This window comes from Psammomys obesus, unplaced genomic scaffold, assembly GCF_907164565.1.
Source record: "Psammomys obesus unplaced genomic scaffold, mPsaObe1.curated_primary_1811, whole genome shotgun sequence".
NCBI lineage: Eukaryota > Metazoa > Chordata > Mammalia > Rodentia > Muridae > Psammomys > Psammomys obesus.
This window is the reverse complement of record NW_026585797.1, coordinates 9161104-9185419: the sequence shown is the minus strand read 5'-3', so window position 1 is coordinate 9185419 and position 24316 is coordinate 9161104. Positions and strand designations below refer to the sequence as shown.

Genomic DNA, 24316 nt, shown 5'->3' with positions numbered 1-24316 from the left:
CGGTTTCTCTGAGATCTGTTCCTGGCCTTCCACCTGTGTTAATAATAAAGTCACTAACAAAATTCCCTTCTTGGAAGATGGAATGAGTCTCGATGTCAGTTCATTAAAACAAGAACAATGCCGGGTTAGTTCAAGATTCTTAGTATACAGGTTGGGGTCTGAGTTACACTTGAGACTTGTCACCCTTCCTCCCCCCCCCCAAAAAAAAAAAAAAGAAAGAGAAAAAAAAAATCAAAGATGAAGGCTTCTCTCCGGCCACCACAGCATTCAGGAAAACATCCTTTCTGCTACAGCGCATCCATATTCATTGGTAACTTAGGTGTGAACTTGGCTTCTAACGGTGAGTGAGATTTCCAGGCTATCATGTCATGAGGATGTTCTCTAGGGTGAATGAAGTATGCGATCCACACATTTGGAACTCAGGATGGTGTCAGCTTAGATCATTCCCAGTACAAAAACTCATTCGAGTCGAAGTTTTCAATGAACATGCTGGCATGTGTCTCCTTGGGGGCCTTGTTTGATTGGAAAAGTATCCAATGAAATCAAGGACTGGGAACAGAGATTCTCAGGTACATTCTAACCAGCATTCACACTGAGTACTCTTTCCTGAGGGAGGGAGCCCTTGCTTCCCTCAGGACCAAAGGGCTTTTCGGCCCCTCTTCTGGGGACAGTGCATTTTGTGCTGGATGAAGAGAGAGGGTCCTGCCCACACATCCACAATGTTAAGGGTTCCCAAGTTTTCTTCTCAGTAGGTTGCAGGGCTCTACTGATTGTTTTCTGGTCACCTACATTTCTTGTGTAAGTTCACCTGAGCTCCCTTCATGCAGGACTTGGGCCTTGGCTGCCTGCAGGTCAGTGTTTGGCCTGGGAAGATTTCCCATCTGAGGATGGACCAAGCTCCATTTAGGGTACCTCTTAAGACCTGGCTTCATGGGGTCAGCATTTAGTCTGGCCCATTTCTCTCATTGAATTGCAGGGGAGCCTTTGATTTTAGGATTTGAGGACTGTCTTCAGCAAGGTCAGTGGTTGGCCCAATAATTTTTCCATTTTCCATTTTGCCTGGTCTCTTCTATGTAAGTTGTATATGGGCTCTGACTTCCTCAGAGAATTTTCCCACTTTTCTCATTGGTTTGGGCCCAGTCTTATTAATGGTAAAGGTTACCCACAAGCATTTAACTCTTTTGCTTAAGCCCAGGCCTCTGCCTTTGGAGGATGGGGTGAACACGTCTCTTCTCAGTTTGTGTCCTTTGTCAGGAAGAGGGTTAGGCCCAGCTTTCTTGCTTTGGCTGGGGATCCTTTGTTTCATGTTTCTCTTCCTAATTCTGGCACAGACTTCTTGAGGGTCAGGTTTGGGACCAGGCCTCTTTTGGCCTGTGTACACTTTTATTCTCAGTTTCTGCCTGGACCTCTTTGGCTGAGTGTAAAGCCAGTGATTACTGAAATTTTGGCGTTGCTCCCACACTTCCTCGGGTTCACACTTCTCATCTTGACCACTTTAGGTTCTTGGTTATAATCCTGGTCTACTTTCTCTTTATGCTGTTAACATTTTTTTTTCCCCAAAGTTCATGTTTGGCCTGTGTCCAGGACGTGTGTGTGTGCGCGCGTGTGCAAGTGTGTGTGTGTGTGTGTGTGTGTGTGTGTGTGTGTGTATACATCGTTAACTACCTGCACCTCTAGAACTGAAGCTGTGGACCCTTCTGAGTCTAGGTTTGCCCAAAGCTACTTCGTCATTAGCCTTGATCTTTGCTCAGCCATTCTGAGAAAAAGATTGGAGACAGATATGGGTAGGGAGCGATCCTATTGTCCTCCGCTGGCATCTGAAACACATCAGAAGAGTGTTGACTGGTCCCCAGGGAAACGTGAGCAGACGCCAACACATACAGTGCACAATCCAGGTGACACGCGTTGCATTTTACACAAGTGTCCCAACGGGTGCCCTGCAGCTCCTCTTCCCTTCTGCACTCTGATCCCACGAAGGAATCTCACCGGTGGTGAGTAGGAAGAGCAGAGCCCGATCCTCCACTTGAGCGGTTGCTGAAGCACATGCAGGCTTCGTGACTCTTCACGGGGCCTCTTTCCACGTTTAGGGATGTCCTCCTCACCGTGTGTCACACATGGCTCTCCAACGCAAGGGAGCTCCTCTGGCCCTTGCAACTCCTCTCAACACCGTCACCCATCTGGTACTTTGAAAATCCCCAAACTCTGAGTTACGCCTTAGTGACCCCTTTCAAGTAAGCTGCCTGCAAGAACACGCCCTGGCATGAGGCCAGGTCTTTCCACAAAGAATTTTGCACTGACTTACCTGTCAGAGAGCCCTCCTCAGCTTGATCTGGTTTTGAATCACATTACACTAACATGGACTGTGCTGCCAGCAGGTCAAGGGCACACATGTAACCATGGCGCCATTGTGTGAGGTCACAGAGGCCGGGCCTCAGTCTGCTCAAGGAAGCACAAAGGCTGTCAAAGCACCTACCTACACAGGTGTCTTTTGGACTGTTGCTTACAGGAAGTGTCTGCAGGCTTCAGTTCTGATCGTTTCTTGGGAACAGCTCACATCGGGACATCGTCCTTCATCCCTCTTCTGACAGTGAGCTTTCCCGGGGAAGAGGAAGGCCGGCGGGGATGAGCTCAAGAGCACCGAGGTCAAAGCTCAGTCTATCATTTCTGCTGCTCAGGCTGGCAGCAGGACTCTCTTGTCATGAGACTTGCATGCACCATCTGCAGCACCCGGGGTTTTAGGTACAGAGCTGAGTGAGAACTCTGGCCTGTAGCCGGTCCCTTCCCCAGCAGTGAACACAACTGAAGTGCCATTGCCCAGGCACCAGAAGGCTTTCCCTAGCCCGTACTGCCATGGCCGCTGATGCCTCCCTGATCTCACTCACTGCCAAGCAGCGCAGCAGCAGAATCCTGCTTCCTTTGGGAAAGCAGAGTCAGGGTGCAGGCATGTGCCTGTGCATACATGTGTGTACATGTATGTATTTCCATCTGCACATGTTATCTATGTGTGCACATGTGGATATTTGTGTTTGTATATGTGTGTATGTGTGTACATGTTTATACTTATGTATGTGTGAATGTGTGAATATTTGTGTGTTTACGTGTATGTATTTTTGCATTCACGTGTGTAATGTGTATACTTGATGTGTGTGCATTTGTGTGCATGCATGTTCATGTGTGTGCATGCATGTTCATGTGTGTGCATGCATGTTCATGTGTGCACATTTAGTTATTTACGTGTATGTATATGAGTGCATTTATTTGTAAATTGTGTACAGGTGTTTACATTGTATAATACGTGTCTATTGATGCATGTACGTGTTTAATTTATGTGTCTTTACATGTATATACATGTATATGTTAGTGTGTACGTGCCCTTGTATGTGTGTATACCTATGTGTGTCCATGCATATATTTATGTCTGTGTCCATGTGTATATCTTTGTTTGAATGTGTACATGTGTGTGTGTCTTTAGACATGTGAATGTGCGTATGTATTTCTGTGTGCATTTGTAAAGTTGTACATCTGTGTGTGCACAGGCGTGTATCTAGAATGGAATGTATGTGTTTCTATTTTTCCCTGCACATCTTCACGCGTGTGTGTATCTTTGCATATCTGGTTTTGTGTGTAGATATGTATTTCGTGTGTATACATTTGTGTGGCTACATGTCCATGTATACCTGTGTATATTTGCACATGTGTGTTCATATGTATGATAATGTCATAGATAAGGTCATTTTGTCTGCATATACATTAATGTGTACATATAATTGTCTGCACATGTGAATATTCATCTGGATGTACATGTGCATGTTTGTGCGCACATGTATGTGTTTATGTGTTTGTGTGTATATCCACACATATCTGTATATCGTTATATTTGTGCATGCGTATGGTTAGTGGTACAGATTAGTATGTTTATGTAGATACATGTGTAAATTCATGTGTCCTTGTGTGGGAATGTGTGCATTTATGCATGTGCACCTCCATAAATGTAAATGAATGTGTGTACATGTGTGTAGGTAGGTTTGTGAGTATATGCGCACCTGTGCATAGGAGTCTACCTGCATATACTTATGTGTCTGTACATGTTTCAACGTGTGTATATTTATGTGTGTACATGTTTGTATTTATTTGCAGATGTGTGCATACTCATCATGTACAAAAGTATTTTATGTGTGTATCTAGGCCCCTACACATATGTAACAGAGGTACAGCTTGGTCCTCATGTGCGACCTCTGCGGCAGGAAACGGGGCTGTCTCTGACTTTGTTGCCTGCCTCTGGACCCCCTTTCCCTGGCTGGACAGCCTTGATAGAAAAAGGTGCACCCAGTCCCTACTTGATAAGGGAGGTCTCCCCCTCTCTGAGAAGAAAGGGAAGGGGCATGGGCGTAAGGGAGGGAAGGAGAAGGGACTTCCTTCTCCTTGGGCGTAGGGGGAGAGGAGGGAGGGGAAGTTCCAAACAGGATATAAAGTAAGTAAATAATTGACGAAAAAAGCCATCTCACGTTTATTCGTTTCCTGTCTTTGTTGTGTGTTGTATCAGTCTCCTATTAATTTTTTTAAATATCCAAAGTTTAAAAAACCCATATATTTTCTCATAATTTGTGCGGTCATAGTACCAAAATGAGCTTTACAGGCTTATATCCGGTGCTGGCATAGCCGGTTCCTTCTGGAACATGCAGGGAACCTGGGACCTTGCATTTCCAGGCACTGACGTTGCCCGCAGTCCCCAGGCTTAGCTCCACATTATGTCATCTTCTCTTTTTCTTTTTTTGTTCTGTTTGCTTGTGTGTTTGTTTGTTTTAGAGGCAGGATTTCTCTGTATGGCCTCGGCTGTCCTGGACCAGGCTGGCCTCAAACACACAGAGATCCACCTGCCTCTGCCTCTGAGTGCCGGGACTACAGGCATGTACCACGGCTGGCTCTTTCTCGTCTTCTGTCCTCATTTCACTTTCTCACTTCTTGGACTGTTTCACCTTTCTCTATAATGGCTTTTATAATTACATTAGGGTCTACCAAGATTACCCAGAATAAGGTTTCATTCCAAGATTCTTCATCCCACCAGCAAAAGAGGTGTGTTGTAAGAAGTTAGTGCAGGGGCTGGAAGGAGCTGTCAGTGTTCAGAGCACTTGCTGTCCTTGGAGAAGGCCCAGGCTTGCTTTCCAGCGCCCATACGGCAGCTCACAGTAGTCTGGGATTCCAGTCTTTCCAGTTCTGAAGTGTTAGGGCTACAGGTGTTTGCCACTGAGCTTAATCTTGTTAAATTTAATTATAAAATGATAAGTAGCCTAATTGCTTTAGAAGACAGAGTGAATGAGAGATAAAGTGGAGGTTACAAGTTGTGATAATTTGGGTAAATCCTAAATTAACAATACGTTGACTTTAATGTCTTTAAGTTATTTTTTGCATAAGATGAATACAATATCTACATTCCTGCAACCTCCTTAACCCTCTCAGCAATATGCTGAAAGAATGTTTCAGTGTCGCGGTCAGAAGAGAGGAATTAGAAAGGTACACACCACAAGAAATGGCACAGTTTAGGGAGATGAAAGTGACCTTGAGATGATCACTACCTCATGTATGCATGAACCAAACCATAAAGTATACTTGATGTACACACACAAGCATATCCACCAGAAATGAATTCTTTTAAAATGAAGAAAGACATTTCTTCTCTGTTGTTTTGCATTGTTGTGTCTGCATGTTTATGAACCAGGGAACAGGCATCTGAAGAGGCCAGAGGAGTTGGATTCCATGGAGCTGCGGTTACAGGCACTTGTGAGCCATCCGACATGGGTGCTAGGAATCAAACTCTGTTCTTCTGTAAAAGGAACATATGCTCTTAACTGCTGAGCCATCTCTTCAGCCTGAAAGATGATATTTCAATTATGAGGTTACATTAATAGACATACAGAAAAAGAATTTGGATGGCTTCAAAAACACGACTTCAAGGTCAACTGATAACTTGAGAGGTTAACAAACTGTTAAAACACTCCCTACGGAATGGCCCAACTTGAGAACCACCCCATGGGTGGTCAGGAGCCAACCCCTGACACTATTAATGATCCTCTGTTATGCTTGTGTTATGCCTAGATCATGAGACCTCCCCACAAGAGACCACCAGGAACACGAGTCTGATGCAAACACAAGAGAATTCTTTTACTACAAGCTTGAGCCAGGTCACACTCCTTCCCAACACAGCAGGTTGGAAGAGCGACCCTGAGGCCTGGGAAGACAGGGTTTTTAAAAGGAAAAACCACAAGCAGGGACTTCTAAGCCTTGACATTACATGATTAGGCAAGGAGCGAAAGAATGCAATGCACTGTAAACAAATTGGTTGATCACATCTGGTCAAACCACAGAGAAAAACAGTTATTCCAAAAGGGGTATCTTGACCCGGGAGCAATTCATATTTTTCTTGACCATCCCCGTCATTATCAGTTAGCCTCAGTTGTTGTGTCTAGCTGCAAGCTGCTGAGGACATTTTGCGGCTTTTCCTGGAACTCAAGGGTGGGGGCTAAGTCACTCTAAGGACAATCAGCTTAAGATGAAGTCTGAGAAACAAAATGAAGTTAGCCCTGTTACTTTTAATCTCTTCACTTGCAGACAGGAGCCTAGCATGACTATCCACTAAGAGGCTCCACCCAACAGCAGATTGAAACATATGCAGAGATCCACAGCCAAACATTAGTCGGGGCTCCAGAGTCTTGTGGAAGAATTAGGAGAAGGACAGAGGACCCCAGAGGGGACAAGAACTCCACAAGAATACAGACAGACTCAACTAACTGAGGTGTCCGGGGACTCACAGAGACTGAACCACCAACCAAAAAGTATGCATGTAACTGGCACCTCCGTCTTCATGAGGGTTACTAGCAATTAGAGCAGGGGTTGTCTCTGACAAGGACTCTGTTGCCTGCTTTTGGATCAGTTTCCCCTAGGTGGCTGCCTTGTTGGGCCTCAGGGAAGAAAATGCTCTCAGTCCTGATGCAACTTGATGTCCTGGGTGGGTTGGGGAGGGGGCTTCTCTTTTCTAAGAAGAAGGGGAAGGGGAAATTGGAAAGAAGGTGGGAGGGTGAGACTTGGAGGAGAGGAGGAAGTGGGCCTCCATAAGAATGTGAAGTAAATAAGTAAATACATTTTTAAAATAAATAAATATTCCCTATGATGTGAAATATTCACATAAAATTATCTTTACCTCTGTGCTTTTAAAATCTTTATTTCCTAGAAACCCAGTTATCTTACAACTTCCTTTAACTGTAAGTTGCAAATGAATTTAATGTTTGAGCTCATACATTAATCTTATTTTCTGATTTCAGCTCCAGTGAATGTTATCCTCCAGAAGTATGCTTGGAAAGAATTGGAAGCATATGTCGGGAACCCCTAAAATCCTCTGTTTCAGATAAGAACACATGCTTCTAGCTAAACTTTGGGCAGAGTGCAGGGAATCTTATGAAAGAAGGGGGAGATAGAAAGACCTGGAGGAGACAGGAGCTCCACAAGAAGAGCAACAGAACCAAAAACTCTGGGCACAGGGGTCTTTTCTGAGACTGATACTCCAACCAAGGACCATTCATAGAGATAACCTAGAACCCCTGCACAAATGTAGCCCATGGCAGCTCAGTCTCCAAGTTGGTACTCAAGTAAGGGGAACAGGGGCTCTCTCTGACATGAAATCAGTGGCTGGCTCTTTGATCACCTCCCCCTGAGGGGGGTGCAGCCTTACCAGGCCACAGAGGAAGACAATGCAGCCAGTCCTGATGAAACCTGATAGGCTAAGGTCAGATTGAAGGGGAGGAGGACCTCCCCTGTCAGTGGACTGGGGGAGGGGCATGGGAGGAGAAGAAGGAAAGAGGGCAGGATTGGGAAGGGATGAGGGAGGGGGCTATAGTTGGGATACAAAGTGATAATTTGTAATAAATTTTAAAAGTAAATTTAAAAAGTAGGAAAACAAAAGCAAAAAGAACACATGCTTCTTGTTTCAGAGATGCTGTAACACAAGATCTGCCACCCTGGAAAAAAGTGTTGAGCTGCCAGCAAGGAATGAAATACAACTTGAAATCACAATAAATCCACATGTGTGTATGCAGTATGTCAGCGTGTGGCATAGAGTTGTTGGAGCTCAGTGACAGTTTTTAGGATAGTGAGGGGAGTTGGCTGAGTGTCAGTGTACAGGGGTGTAGGGTACTAGGACAGCAGTCTACCTGGGAGGACTCAGTAAGGGCTAGGATAAGATTTCACAGCTCTGTAGGTAACTCCATCCATCATTTATGCAATCAGCTTTATTCTTGAACAGAAGGATTGAACCTACAGGCTCCAAACGTTCATGACTCCCAGCCACACAGCTGTTTTAAGAACTCTTTTCAACTGACTTTGACCTCATGCCTTCAGGCACCAGAAACTCACTTTTGACAGCACTGGAATCATGCAGGTGATGTAGTTTTTAAATTTTACTTTTACGAGAATGAGTGTTTTGCCTGCGGGTTTGTGTGTACACCTCGAGTGCTTCCTTCGAGACAACACCAGGGAAGGGAGGCAGAGGCCCTAACTGGTGTCGCAGATGTGCTGAGTCAGGAGCAGCAATGGTCTGAACCGCTGAGACGTCACTCCAACCCCAGTGATGAAATCTTCACAATCGGAGTTAAAAACATGTTTAAACAGATATAAGATAGGATTATTTGGCCTCAATTCTCCCTAAGCCATAACCCTAACCTCCAACCCAAGATAGGATTATTTGGCCTCAATTCTCCCTAAGCCATAACCCTAACCTCCAACCCTAACTCTCACCCCTGACACTAACCCATAATCCTAACCCTAAATCTTTATAAAGCTAGCTCTAATCCCAACACTAACCCTTTACCCCTAACCACACCCCATAGGTAACTCCATGAAGAATCCTCTTCATTCTTTCTCTGTTGAACCCTAAACCCTAATCTCTAACCCTAATCCTAACATTCACCCCTAACCTTAGCCTTCTAATACCAAGTTTAAACCAAATCTCAACGCTAATGCCTAACCCTTAACAACCTAACCCTAGAATATTGTTAAGCACGCGAGGTGAACCAGTTTGGATGTAGTAAATGTTTAGATTACCCAAATGCTTTCAGGTTAATAACTATCACGCATAAAGCCAGCTAAAATACCTGATGCCAGTTTATCTCCAAATACTTCTCCTCCTTTTTGAAAACCTTGTTTCCTGGGTGTGTGTGTGTGTGTGTGTGTGTGTGTGTATGCGTGAGCATGTTTCCTGAATAGTAGCCTGTCTACGCTAGCTAGGGAATAGACCCTTCGGGCCAGTTTTCTGTACTGCTTTTGGATCAGCCTCTCTATCTTTACCATGAGACCCTCTTCTCACACTGAGTCTTGGGCTTGTCCTGAGGTTTTGCAGATGTCCTGAGGTTTTGGCTTGATACGGTGGTGAGCAACCCCCATCTGCACTTGCTAGACCATCCAGTAAAGCTCTTCCTACGCCAGGACGGAGTAAGTATGTTGTGCTTACCCACAAGACTGCTGCAGGTCATGTGGTATTCCCTGTAACGCCTCCACACTTTGGGGTGTGTGGGGGTGGGGAGCAAGCGTTTCTTGTCTTCGGAGTCATTATCATCAGTGCTCATATAATCCCTAAGGCAAATGCCTGGTAAGGTCACAGGAGAAACAGCTGAAAAATGAATTTGAGGTGTGTCAGGAAACAAGGCCAAATAATAATAAATCAAACAATTTCACATACAACAAAACCCGAGACAAACAAAACAGAAACAAAAATACCTTCAAAGTGCCAAAAGCAAAGAAATACTGAAAACAAGCAAAACAAATAAAAAAACATTTTAGAGATCTGAAAGCAAGCAAGCACGCACACAAACAACACCAAATGTCTAGACCAAAATGCTTTCAAAGCCAACAGTTCAAATACATTAAACAAAATACTTTGAAAGCAGATCAAAAAAAAAATTATTTATCTAGGTAGGGTCTTTGTTAACCAGTTCAGAATAAACAAATGGAGGTCTGAGTCCCAAAAAGAATTCACCAGCACTCCATATAAGGAAACAACATCAGATGGCTGAAACTTGGTGGATCCATTCCTGGTTTCTATTCTGGTGATCCCGCCAGTGAAAAAGTGGATAGTTTTGTAAATTCCATGTTACAGCATCATGATCGTCAACACAAAAACCACAGCTCTCATTGTAAACAGCACCCAAACCTTAGCACAACTTACTCCATGATGGAAGTACCATTCAGGCTGTAGAACTCAACACGCCACCTCCAAAACTAAAACAGAGACCTAGTTCATCAAAGTCCATAGCTCTGGGAAAGTCTCTAAATGTACTAACCTTGTTTTTTGGCTTCTGTAGTTCTGCTTCTCACTAACCGTTCTTGTTAACTGGAAGCATGCCAATTCAGAAGCCCACCCTGAGAAAGGTTGGGGCAACGCTGAGATCCCAAACACCCAGCGTAGTTCCTTGCTGATAAAGAAAGACTTTTGGTTGCTTAGGCTCATGTCTGAGCAGCCTTCTCCGGTGGATACCCCACAACACTTATCTGAAAAGAGAATAAGAGACAGTCTGTTCTGGAGCCATTTTGCGTGGCTGCAGCCAAGGAACATGAATTCCATGTTCCCAAAGGCACTTATCTAAAAGAGGGGCTCCTTATTTTCCTTTGGTAGACACTGAACTAATAACCAGAAACCTAATTCATAGTTGTTGTAGACAATGAACATGAGGTGGCACAAGTTCCCTTCAACACAAGAAAGAGGACAATGAAGCACAGCAAGGCCTGTTGTTTCCATAATCAATCTGTTTTTTTCCTTCCTTTCTTTTCTTCCCCTCACTTCTTCCTTCTTCCCTCTTCTTCTTCCCCTTTTTCTTCTTCTTTTTTGGCTTCCTAAAGTTTCTCTATACTATGTACTTTCTCTAATTTTTAAGCAAGACCTAAAAGAGTGTCATCTGTCTCAATAAATAATAATAATAATAATAATAATAATAATAATGGCAATATTTTTGGTTGGTTGGTTGGTTGGTTGGTTTGGTTTGTTTTTCAAGACAGGATTTCTCTGTATAGTCCTGGCTGTCCTGGAACTTGCTCTGTAAACCAGGCTGTCCTCAAACTCAAGAGATACACTTTTCTCTGCCTCCCAAGTAAGGGAATTAAAGGCATGTACCACCATCACCCAGCTATAACGACAAATTTTAAACACCACACTAGCTGCCTGATATGTAGGAAAATGTTGTTACTCTGCTATGATGGGCTTATTTTTACTCTGGAAGAAGCTGCTGCAAATTATTGGGCTTTTTAAAAAACTGTTTTATTTGGATTAAAAAAAACCTGATTGAAGTATGTAAGTACAGTAATAATTTCTACAAAAAGTACATACAATACACATTTTTGTTTGCATGTTTTAATATCAACTGTCACATATTGGCCCAAACCATCTCTATGAGAAAAGATAGCGCAATGAGAAGGACATTAAGAAAACTGGTTGTAAACAGGTACAAAAAGAGGTTTTGCAGTTAACATGGAAGAGCCTTTCGTGGACAAGCTGGTCAGCACTGGGCACTCTTTCATAGTTATATCAAGCATCTGGGAAGATACAAACTTTGAGGACACACTGGTACATGGAAAGTGCAACACTCAAGCTCAAAATACCCTAGGCTTGGGAGACACCCCCACACCTCCCAGCAAGCTGGAGGCACCTGAGGCTTTCTCCAGGAGGCCAGCTCAGTGGACACAAGCATGGCCTGCAGCCATGGAACCTTCCAACTGGGCACATCGCTCTTGCCAGGAGCCGGGGGCCACAGCACAGGAGCCATGCCATTGACTGAGGCCTTCTTTCTTGGGCTACTTCATCTTGTCCAGGAATTGATGAGAATTCACACGTGTGTGTGTGGCTGCACACACACAAAAGCAGCCACGCTGACATGTGGCCTAAGCTGGCTGTACCTCACACTGACTGAGGAAACTCTAGAGAGATTTCACACCATGTAAGGACTTCCCTCAATGCAGGAACATCCCGTGAGGATCTCCGGAAGACTTTCGTGAGGAGGGGAGGTTTGTGTACAGCGTCTACACACAGAAACTCAACATGGATGTAGCTGAGGGCTGTGGAATCCTCCAGGGCCCTCCTGCTGCACTCTCTGCCTCTGAGGGGAGTCATTATGTTTGCCTTCAGCACGGATTCAAGGGGAGAAACAGCTTCCATTTTCATAATATTTTCCTAACAGAACAATATCAATGATAGGCCCATTTTCATATATGCTTATGAGTATCCCCGATAATGTAAGAAACCAGAGGACCCTGTAAGGCAGCGATGTCGCAGGGTGGGACAGGCAGTAGCAAAAGGACTCACATATGGGTGGGTTTCCCCAGAAGTCTTGGGAGCGTCGCAGTAACAACACTGATGTCTGAAGACCGGAAGAATGGTGGCAAAGTTTCACTTTAAATTCATCAGGGAAACCCAGGACAAAGACTTGCTTCCTCAGTCCTGCCCAGCGTCAACCTCCCTGCCTACCATAGACAGCAGTGCCAGAACATGAGGTCCAGCTACTCTGAAACCCAGAGAAAAGTCTCTTCTAAGCCGTGATCAAACCCCAGAAAGCAGTGAGAGAGCAGCAGAGCAGGCTTGAGGAAGCTTTGATCCAAGGCTCTGTGACCATGGAGAGCAAAGGGGGTGGTCCCCCACAGGGCTTCAGGCTGACTGGGAGAGAACCTGCAAGACACAGCAGACCCAGAAGCCAACAGCTCTGTAGACACACTTCTGGGGGTCACGGGACAAACTGAGGAGAAAGAAAACAATTTGCTTCCTCAAGGTCAAATTTGCTTCCCCTGGGTCTCCTGGATAGGAAATCTGAAGTCTGTGGAATAAGATGCATTTATTTAGCTGAGCCATGGGGGCTGCTAAAGAGACCAGCATAAACATGATAGCAATGTTTAGGGAAGTGGGCCACAGGAAGATGGGAAGGGGACCAAGTGTGACTCGGGTCTTTCTATTCCAGAACCATGGCATTTCCGTGGACTCGAGTGAGGAAGTGTGGCACTCCACCCCAGCTGCCGTAATACCACAAGCCCAGCCACCCTCCTCCTCTCTCTTGATTGAAATTCTTCAAAGAACTGCTTCATGTCCTCTGCTAACAACTGTGCCTTCACCAGCACATTATCTTCAAATAGTCTTAGACTTCGTCTTCCAGTCCTCGTGCTCACAAATGAGCTCCACCTGACGGCTCGTGCTGCTAAGGGTGTCTATTAAACAGTCCCTTCTAGCCTGGTCACTCTTGGCCTCTGTTGTCAGAACAGGACAGCTAATTCTCCTTACACTCACGGGCCAGTTCACGGCCGATAGGTGGCAGCATGCTCCTTTACAAACTGCTTAGCTTGGCGCCCCTGAAGTCTGCGACTTGGTTTTAGCGTTCTTGTTCTTTTTGTTTTGTTTTGTTTTTTTGAGACAGGGTTCCTCTGTGTCTTGAGGGGTGGGGGGGATGAAGGGGGCCAGGGAATGGCACTGAGGTGGCTACCATGGAATCAATCCTCACAGACTACACGCTGAATTGCCTCAGCCAGAACCTCATCTCAGGATCAGGATGACATCTCTTACAAATGCAGTATAATCCAAAACTGTCATTGTACTTATTGCAAGAATTTACCTTCAATTTGTCAGGAGATATTTTGCATTCCAATTTTCCCCTCCTTCAAGACAGGGTTTCTCTGTATAGCCCTTGGCTATTCTGGAACTCACTCTGGAGACCAAGCTGGCCTTGATCTCAAAGGTCCACCTGCCTCTGCCTTCCAAGTACTGGGATTAAAGGCATGCACCACCATTGCCTGGTTGCATTTCAAAAATTTTTAAAAATTTATGTATGTATATATGATACATACAATATTCTGTCTGCATGTGTGTCTTCACACCAGAAGAGGGCACCAGATCTCATTATAGACAGTTACGAGCCACCACGTGGTTGTCCGGAATTGAACTCAGGACCAGAAGAACAGCCAGTGTTCTTAAACCTCTGAACCATCTCTCCAGCCTCTGATATATATATATATATATATTCTGCAGTGGGTATGGCCTTTTGTTTTTAAAGGATTTTCAAGTTTGTGTCTTAAAATTTCAGGTTGTTTTAGGAACAGAACTTTGGAGTAGCTTTGAGTTCATGGCTAATATTATGAATATCCTACTGTCCTCAGAGTAAGGATCACAGAAGACAAAAAGCTCAGGAGATGTGATTGAGACTCCCAGCGGTGCTCTGAAGCTCTTCATTTTATTTGTTTGCTTGCTAGCTTTTGTGGTGCTGAGGGCTGCACTCAGGTTTCTGCGCGTGCTAGGCAACAGCTCCGCCACTGAGCCTTGGTCTCTCAAGTGTTCTGTGAGAACAGAGTGAAAGTTCTTGGAACTGCCTCACAGTGAGCGCTCACTGGCTAGCCTCATCTTGTCATTTATATATGCACACCCAGGACTGTTTGGATATGTGATATAAAAATCTGGTCTTCTGCCGGGCACGGTGGCGCACATCTGTGATTCCAGCACTCAGGGAGACAGAGGCAAGTGGATCTCTGAGTTCAAGTCCAGCCTCGTCTATACAGTGAGTCCAGTACAGCCAAGGCTACACATAGAAATTCTGTCTCAAAAGACAAAAAAAAAAAAAAAAAACAAACTGGTTTTCTGGAACTTTAACGACAATTTCTATTTTTCGCTGAGGACAGTGTTCCCTGACTACCAGAGACTAATTTCATTTTGGGGAGGCATAAACCAAGAAGAAATTTCAGGCTTAGAGAGATTTTGCCTTTCCCAATCCCTAGAAAAGTATACTTTACTTTTTGTTTATTGATTTTGCTTTTTCACTATCAAAAAAACATTTCAACTGAAATATCTACAATATATGTATACTTGATTATAATTTATATGCATGTGTTATCTTAATATATCTGTATCTTGATACAATGAATTAAAATACAGATATAGAAGGGACATGAAAACGAGCAAAGCTAGCCTTCTCATGCCCTTTTCTCCCACCCCAGTGAACTACCTGCTCAATAGCCCGCTGGCTGACAGGACGTACAGCCTGCTAAGGCTAGGTGACAGCCAGCCTGTTCAGAGTCAGGTCAGCAGGTGCACTGGGTCCTCATTCAACCCATTAGATTTATCAACCCCTTTGATACAGCTCATCAAAAGTAAGTAGCTTTACTTGGAAAGAAAGCGAGTCTGTGATGGGTGATTTAAAAGGCTTTATTTCTCATGGAACCAACCTACGTGAGCACGCTACATACTAACAAGAAGAGACTGCTGATTATGCTAACGTATAAGGGAACACACAGCAAAGGCGGCTGTGTAACTGGGTCGTGCCAGGTCTGGTAAGGAGGAGGGGCAGCGTCACACGGCGCCCTCCCTCCCTCCGATCAGCAGTCATCAGCACAGCCCTTTGCAGCAAAGTTACGACTTGTGATAGTAACAGGTGCTGCAGTGGCACTCTGTGTGGTTCTCCACTCTGGCGTTTCCCATCACTGTGGCCTGGAGGGAAGGAGAAACGGGTAGGTAGCCAGACAGACAGAGCTGCAAAGTTCCAGATGAAATGGTAGCCAGAATAGTTAAATAAACGCTTGGTGTCTTTACATTTTCACTTTCAGGAGATACATTGACTCTAGCAGTGAAATTCACACAGCAAAGTAAGTTATGTTTTTTGTTCAGCCTGCTTTTGTTTAGCTCTGTCTTCTCTCTCTCTCTCTCTCTCTCTCTCTCTGGTTTCTCGAGGTGTTTTTCTGCATAGCCTTGGCTGTCCTGGACTCACTTTGTAGACCAGGCTGGCCTTGAACTCACAGAGATCCGCCTGCCTCTTCCTTCCTGAGTGCTGGGATTACAGACATGTGCCACTGTGCCTCTCTCACTCTCAATTTTTAATTTTTTTTATTTCACTACTTCTTAGGCAAACACTCAGCCATTGACCCATATTCTCTACCCCCCCCCAAAAAACAGCCCCATTTACTTGATACCCCACCCCCACCATCAGTCCACACCTCTTAAGAACCAAACCTCAGAGGCTCTTAGTGCTCCCAGGGTTATTTGGGATTTTGTTTTTTTTTGTTTGTACTTCTGTTGTTCTTTTGAGACATGTTCATATTATACTAACCCAGATAACCTAGAAATCACAGTGAAGACCAAGTGGCCCTTTTCTTTCCCGCTTATTTATTGGGGGTGAGGGGGAGGTTAGAAGACAATTTGAAGGAATCTTTTTTTTTTCCTTCTGTCATTTGGACCTGGGCATCCAACTCAGATCATTACCCGCTGATCCTTCTCACCAGCTCCAGCCATGTAGGCTTAGGACGTGTAGGATCTTCCCGCCTCTGCCTCCTGAATGACGTGATGACAGGGACGGACCACTACGTCCAGGCGCTCTGTATTTTTTAGACTATTCTAATTGCACGTGTTTATGGAGTACAGTTTGATAATTTGAAACTCACATACCGAGTATTATGATCAACTCGGGGAGGAAGTGTTTTCAGTCCTCTAACATACGGCATCATTTCTTTGTGCTGTCAACTTTTAAACCCTTCCCTTCTAGTTCTCTACAATCTGTGTAAGGAATTGCAGCAAGCTGTCCGCACGTAGCCGCACTGCAGAGCTTGAGAGCATGCTTTGCCTCCGACTGGTTTTGTTGACACTCTGACCTCCCTTTTTGCACCTCCAGCTGGCTTCTTACACTGTTCTCTCTACTTCCGTGCCATCCACATTTTTCATTTAGCTTATTCTTCTAATTAAAGAGAACAAATGCAGGGGTTGCCCATACAAAGGAATAACAAATACAGGTCACTAGACAACTTGGACGTTAAACCCCATGAGTAGAAACTGCCTCTGGCTGGACTGTGAGGAAGCTCTCACCTTGGTGAACGATTTGGCCACACAGCACGTGGCCTCCGAGGTGATATTCTTTGGAACCAGCATCGTCTTCTTGGACCTTGCTGGAGTGGGGTATGCCCTGGAGAAGCAGCACCCCATGCACTGGTAGATGGGGGCACCCAGCTTGGAGAAGTACTTATTTTCCTTTAGTTTACATTCTGGGCAACCTAGCCAGCAGAAGGGAGAAGGTGAAGGACTCAGACAAACCGGCAATTTTCTGAGTATTACATTGACAAATGCTTTCTGCATTAGCAATAAAAAGAAGAAATATTTTTGTCCACATATCAATCTTCATATATAATATTTCTTTGTAATTATTGTAGGTATGTTCATGGAGAAACCATTTTTGCATACCTGCATAGGTAGCTTATTACGGTGGTTTCTCATTCTCCAAGAACAGGCTAATTGCATGCTTAGAGAGAACACAAACACTTGACAAATATAAATGCCATCTGAATATAAATTCATCTGAAAAGAAAAAATTTCCAGAGGCAAGCCTGTTATTGTTTTCCTCATAGAAACTCCAAATATTGACAGGGAAAAAAACATAAAAATTAAGAAAGCTTCATGAGTACAGATAGCTTGGTAATACAAAAGACATCTGTGCTTAGAATTTCAGATTCAGATATAACCATTTAGCAAGAGAAAAAAATAACAAATAATGGTTCACAATTTCAAAGCTGGTGGCTATGTCAGCTACCATAGGTAATGAATCAAACAATGGAAGAAAACAAATTTAATGCACAAAACTGATTTTTGTTTTCCCCACTTGTTAACTGATATAAAAATTTATATGCAAAAGCAACATTAAAATGTTCTGAAATGGGGCTAGAGTGATGGCTCAGTGGTTAAGAGCACCGTCTGCTCTTCCAAAGGACCCGGGTTCAATTCCTAGCATCCACATGGCAGCTCACAACTGTTTATACCTCCCAATTCTAAGGGATCTGACACCTTCACACTAATGCACATAAAATTAAATAATTAGAAAAAATGTTCTGAAATCTGGAAGAAATGTGAGAAACAACTGAGCTGAGGAAGGATGTTTTTTCTCCTTTAAAACTCAGATATGGAATAATAAAAAATGCACTTCAGATGAACATGTCAGGATGCTATTAAAATAAATGTGGAGCATAACTTTTTCACTGTATATTTTCTGAACCTAACTTAATCTTGTATTCACAGTCTATGGGTGCCTAGGTATGTTCCCAGAAGTAAATTTTTGTCACATGTGAAAGGTGGTAGAAATTACCTAACGATTATTGCTATGCATCTGGAGATTCACGTTTTCCTTTTTATTGCAAGCCCGAGTTTATTCACATACCCTGAATAATGAAGTCTCCATCCGGAAGAGAATGAAGAATATGCAAGAACATGGACAACACGACCAGAATGACAGCTGCATACTTTCTGTCGTAATCCATAGCTCTCCTGCAAAGCACACATGAAAAAAACAAAAAAAAAAAAAAAAAAAAAAAAAAAACATAAAAATAGCAGTCTAATCGTAGCCTCCCCATCAGAACACAAACCAGTGGTTTTAGGGTGATTTTTGTTTTAGCTGATGGTGCTGGCTTTGGGAGTACTAAGTCACTGCTCACCTCGGAGCTGTTTCCCAGCACCATCAACCAGTAAGGTTGACATGATTGCTCATAAGTTATTAATGTCTCGCTCCTCTACTTTCAGCTCCCAACATACCCTAAACATACATAAACCATGTAAGTAAAAGCACCCAATCCCTTTAGGAAAGAGGTAGGGCACTGTATCTTTCCATTTCCGACATGAGCAATTAGCACATAATTATCTCTCTCCCTCTCTCCCTCCTCCCCTTCTCCCTTCCCTCTTTCCCACCTCAAGCAATGAATTCTCAGCAATTGTTCTGTCTCCCCAGTCTAATTAATGGAAAACTTAGGTGAGATGAATATGTAAATTAAAACAACAATCACCAGAACGCTTATAATTAAAGAAATGCCAAATGTTAGTCTGAATACATGAAATTTTATAACAGAGACATCACCAGTGGGAATGTGAAGTGAGTACAGGCTAGAGGTGGGCGGCAATGCTGCATGCCTTTAATCCCAGCACTCTCTAGTCACAAGCATGCAAATCTCTAAGTTCAAAGCCACCTGTCTACAGAGTGAGTTCCAGAACAGCCAGGGCTACACAGAGAAATTCTGTCTCAAAAACAAAAACAACAAAACCCCACAAAACAGAACAAAAAAACAGAACAAAACCCTTTTTCATCTATTTATTTATTCGTGTGCATGCATCGTGCGTGTGTGAGTGTGTGAGTGTGTGTGAGTGTGAGTGTGTGTGTGTGTGTGTGTGTGTGTGTGTGTTGGCATAGGACATGCAACAGTGCCTAAGTGAAGGTCAGAGGATAATTTGTCTGAGTTGGTTCTCCTCTGCTACGCATGTCCTGTGACTCAGATCCAGGTCACCAGGCTTGACAGCAAGCGTCTGTGTCTGCTGAGGCACCTTACCAGCCTCCCAAAACTTTCTAAGACAGTTTCAAAGCCAAGGACACAAGCACCACTCTTGCTCCTCGGAGACAGAGTATCTTGTTGGGTTGGTCTTTGTTGTTGGTTGTTGGTATTACATCTGGATAGAGCTGTTAATGGCTTCTCTCTGTTGGCAGGATGCATGGCTCCTCCTGAAACTATGAGAGCTAGTCCTCAGTGCAAAGACTTCCACGTCGGACCCAGATTAATTTCTCCAGATCTATTCTGAAATGTGTGGTGGCTTTAGCAATAGAAGATAAAACCCTATTGCTCTTATCTTCTTTTTCTAGAAAGCTCTAAGGAAAACAGCAGTAGCCCAAGCTGTTTGCAGGTGTTCTGGACTCCCCTGACCAGCCACTCAAGTTTTCTCATTATGGGTTCTTGGGTTTTTGTTAGTCCATGATTTGAGCAAGAACATTGTCACCCCAACTGGCATAATATTTATGTGTGTATAAATACATATAAATATATGTAGACAGATGGATAGACAGACATATATAAACTATGCAATTTTAAGTAGTTATAAAATTATAACTTCTATAGCTTTTCCAAACAAGCAAGTCCAGGACAGCCAAGGCTACACAGAGAAACCTACACAGAAAATAGAGGGTCTGGTATCACAAATATTTAATTCCAGCTCTTCGGGGGACTAAAGGAGAAGGGTCTGAACTTAAAGGCTAGCCAAGATAACTTAGTGAACTTCTGTCTCAAAATGAAAAGGAAAGGAAGCTACAGATACAGCTCGGAGGTAGGGTGCAGAAGCTCTCCATGGGTGCTCTGTAACAATACAAGAATCTCTCCAAAAGAGAGTTACATTTGTGCATTGCACCATTTTAAGCTGATGTAATGCCACCTTTCGAGTGAAGATGCATTATTTTCATTTAAAGTGGGGGGCTAGGGCTCTCACCCTGTGATAAACATTGCCCTAACACACGCAGGAGGTCCCGGGTTCGGTCTCCAGAACTCAGCTGCCTGGGAGAGGGCTTACAGAGGACAGCAGCAGAGCCGGAAGCTCTAGAGGCTGGGACTGTAGTTCATGCTTGCCTAAACATTTGCAGGGTTCTGAGTTCAACCCCCGTGCTGCAGTACTAACCCATAAAGATGCATTTAGTTTGCAAGATGTTCATTGACGGGAGAAAGGGGACTGCACTGTGGATTGTTCAGGTCCCCGTTGGAGATGGAACACAGACACAGGACCGTGGGAAGCTCAGAAGCCAACTAGCCTGGCATAGATAGCAGTGAACAGCAAGAGGACCTGTCTCAAGCAACGTAGAAGGCAGGGACTCACACTCAAGGTTGTCTTCTGACCTTCACTCACACTTTTGCACATGTGTGCTCACACCCAAATAAACACACAATTAATAAAAATTTAAAAGCCAGAATTGAAATGGCAATGAAACTCACTTAAACCTTTCATAAGTGATGTCTACTTTTGAAGTTTTAGCCACAGACTGCTACATAGTACATGAAATCTACAGTCGGGAGAATGCCCAGGACCAGTTTGAGTATGAGCTGGAAGCCCTGGACGAGTACACCGTGATGGAGCCCACCCGACCAGGACACGACACAGCGCGTCGGATCACCGTGGGCAATTGCCTGCACAAGAAGGACGTGTTGGCGGGTGCCGCCTGCCTCTTCACCGCGTTGGCACAGCCCCTGGATTCCTCCCGCTACATCTCCCTGCCTGCCGGCGTGCTGAGGCTGGCCTGCTGGACCCTCCATCGACGGCAGCTGGACCCTGATGCCTACGAACTGTCTGTCCGCCTGCCTCTGCACACGCTCACCTCCTCCGCACCGGTGGTGCGGGTTCGGAAGGGCGACCTGCGCGGAAAGAGACCGCGCAACGCAAAAGCGCTGGCTGCCCTGGTGCGCTGGGTCAAGCTCTATGAGCTCCACGCGGTGTGACTGCGGGAGAAGGACGCGCGAAGCGGAACGGCAGCACCCAGCACCGGCAGGCTACAGCAGCCCTGCGTTTTCTCCGGGTGGCAGCAGCCCCTGGAAAGGGTTTGCTTCAATGTTGTTTGTTTGTTTGTTTTAAGCAAGAATAACAGATCATGGGTACGCCGGGGGTTTATTCAGCTCCTTACACTAAGGGGTCTTTTTCCTCAGCCCAGGAGCGTGGAAGTCTGACTGGGCAGCAGAATACGGTTGGGAGCCCCTGCTACTTTCTGAGGGACGTGAACTTGCTATGGAGGTGTCTTAAGTATATCGTTTGACGACATCATTAAAGTTACGAGAATTAAAAAAAAAAAAAACAAAAACAAAAAAAAAACAGTAGTTCAAGGGACAGCCAGATGGCTCAGTGAGTAAGGGTACTTGTGGCTAAATCTTGACATCCATCCCTAAACCCACACGGAGGTGGAAAGAGAAAACTGACTTCCTAAAGTTGTCCTCTGGCTTCGGCATGTGCCCCTTGTCATGTACATGCCCAATACACACACACACACACTCATCATCACCATCATCATCAACATCATCATCACAACAATATTGAATGACAAATATTTTTAATAATTGAATTAGAATTAAACCAAGGAGTTTTGCCATCTGTAATTTCAGCACTCAGGAGGCCGAGGTGTGAGTTTAAGGACAACCTGAGCTATAGAGTGAGATCCTGCTCAAAAAAGAAAAAGAAAACAATTTTTAATTTACACTGCTTTATTTTTGTGGGCTGGAGTGTGAGTATGGAGGTTAGAGGGCAGTCTCTGGGAGTCAGTTCTCTCTACCCTTGGATCAAGCTCAGGTTGTCAGGCTTGGTGGTGAGCACCATTATCTGCTGAGCCATCTTCCTGGCCCCGCGGTATTGTTAGTTTGTTTTGTCTTGGTCCTTGTTTCTGAGACAAGGTCTCCCTATGTAGCCTGCGCTGACTTGACCCCAGATTCACAGCTGCACTTCTGCCCTTGTGGCCAAGTGCTCCGCCACACCCACTTTGTATCAAGTAAGTATCTTTAAAGGGTTTTGTGTTGCCGGCATGTGCACCTCCTTGTCTCTGTGTGCGCCCCACACATGCAGATGGCCTCAAAGTCCAGAAGAGGGTGCCAGATTCCCTGCAAAGAGCCATGCAGTGTGGGCGCCAGAGCAGTAAGTGCTCGGCAAGGCTGAGGCCAGCCCCTCAGGTAGTTATTTAAGAGCAATCTTCAGAAATGTGGAAGATTTCTCTTCTACCTGTAATCCCAGCACGTGAGGGGTAGAGAAAAGATGATCAGGGGTTCAAGACTGTCTTTGACTGTGTAACAAGTCCCAGGGCAGCCTGAACAATATTAACTAACCTGTGTCCAAAACACACATTTCTCCTTTAATGTAAAATATCTTGAAACAAGAAGTCCTATCGAAGGACAATAGCGCTCTTTTGCATGCCGAGTAACTCTCACTGTGTATTGGGTCTGTTTCACTAGTGCCCAAACTGAGCAAGTACCCAATACTGAGAAAGAACAAAAGCGTTTCTTTTTATTTTCCATTTTCAGTTTACCAACCAATCACTGGTTCAACTAATTCTAGCACGAAATTAACTGCAACCTCTCCTCAGATACCAGGGCACCGGATGCTCAAGAACCTTCTGCATATTTGTATTCAACCTACACACCTCCTCCCTTGTGCTTTAAACTATCTCTAGACCAACGTTAACGTTTAAAAGAACGCAAGCATTATGTAAGCACCTGCTATGCTTTCTTGCTCAAGAAGTGCTTGAATTGAGAAATTTTCATTTTCATGTGAGGCTGGTAGGATCTGAGAAGGTGCAGTGCTCACACAATATGCCAATTATAGTAGCTGGAAAAAAGTTTTCCAAAAGCTCATGGGAACTACTCACTTGGGCTCGGAAAGTGATTTGTTATAACAAGGTCAGCAGTAGTGACTTGCAAATGCTACCAACTATTATTTTATAGAACTTTATGAAAAAGAAAATTAAAACAATGTTCAAGTTAAAACTACTAGAGCACTTATTCAAAATATATTAGAATGTGTGGTCAGTGCAAGTGATCTGTTTTGTTGATAGCTAACTTGAAAATTCAGCTATGCAGCATCTGAAACTGTCGACAAAATATCAGCCACGTATACAGTGTCTACCTACCCTCTGTCTGGTCTCTGGAAGACCTTCAAAGTGAATGCCCTTCAAATGACATGCAGTGGTTCTTGAGAAAATAGGTTAGGTTTTGACAAGCATTCAGCCTCTCTGCGGGAGATACTTGTTTTCTGGCTTCTGCTAGATAACATCTTAATTAGCTTATGATCGCATACTGCAATTTTACAGGCCTCCTCCCAACTCAGTCATTAGCACTCTAAAGAAAACTAATGAATGCCTAATTATTTTCTTACCAAAATTTATGCAGAAACATCCTTCCTGTGGTCTCAAATATTTTACTCCTTAATTAATATCCCCCCAATTACTTCATCCCATTACCTTCCTCTGGACTTTTCAAGGGACGTGTTCTAGGTAGTTGATGGCAGCTCTGAAGAGGAATTTTAACTTTGTCTCCCGATCATTCAGTAACTGCAGTTAGTAAAGTCTCTTCCTGTCTTTTTATACCAGCAGAGTAATTCAAATTGCAGGTTCCCACCTGCACCTAAGCCCAGGGATCAACAGTAAATTCTACCCAATGGTTGGATGGTACTTTATAAAATTACCATGACGTCAATTTGATCTTATCATGTTGCAGTCCTCAGATCATTTTTGTTTTCAGCCATCTTCAGGTAGTGGTGACCTCAAGGACAGCTTATGGGCCTTGAGAGCATTTGGTCATTTCCTACATAATTTTGTTGAGACTTACACAAAACATCCTGAAAGTTGACACTTTTAAAACAAACAGGACTCTAAGGGTAGCACATCTAATTAGCTAAGTGCCTGATATTTTCATAAAACAGGAGAAAAGTGTTTTCAGGGTTATATGATTCCAACAGGAAATAGAAAAATAAAACGATTGCTTCAATTTTTTAAACTAACAGGCATCT

At 44.1% G+C, this 24316-nt stretch overlaps 2 protein-coding genes across 2 annotated transcripts; one reads left to right on the top strand and one right to left on the bottom strand.

Moving 5' to 3' along the window:
- Positions 1-15196: 15196 nt before the first annotated feature.
- On the bottom strand, positions 15197-23883 carry Cga (glycoprotein hormones, alpha polypeptide). Its single transcript, XM_055599424.1, has 4 exons — positions 23769-23883; positions 18195-18301; positions 16856-17040; positions 15197-15490 (listed from the first exon to the last, which is right to left on the bottom strand). The coding sequence occupies exons 2-4, from the start codon at positions 18292-18294 to the stop codon at positions 15413-15415; spliced, it is 363 nt and encodes a 120-aa protein (XP_055455399.1). The 5' UTR covers positions 18295-18301; positions 23769-23883; the 3' UTR covers positions 15197-15412.
- LOC129670668 (transmembrane protein 11, mitochondrial-like) lies at positions 20791-21273 on the top strand. The gene has a single exon (XM_055599229.1). The coding sequence runs from the start codon at positions 20791-20793 to the stop codon at positions 21271-21273; it is 483 nt and encodes a 160-aa protein (XP_055455204.1).
- Positions 23884-24316: the final 433 nt, after the last annotated feature.

Excerpts from the sequence above, each read along its gene's own strand:
- Cga (XM_055599424.1), bottom strand. The coding sequence starts at position 18,294 with ATGGATTACGACAGAAAGTATGCAGCTGTCATTCTGGTCGTGTTGTCC. Across the intron at positions 17,041-18,194 it reads TGGAGACTTCATTATTCAGG|GTTGCCCAGAATGTAAACTA; the intron begins GTATGTGAATAA and ends TCTGCTGGCTAG. Across the intron at positions 15,491-16,855 it reads TGGCCAAATCGTTCACCAAG|GCCACAGTGATGGGAAACGC; the intron begins GTGAGAGCTTCC and ends CCTTCCCTCCAG.
- LOC129670668 (XM_055599229.1), top strand. The coding sequence starts at position 20,791 with ATGTCTACTTTTGAAGTTTTAGCCACAGACTGCTACATAGTACATGAA.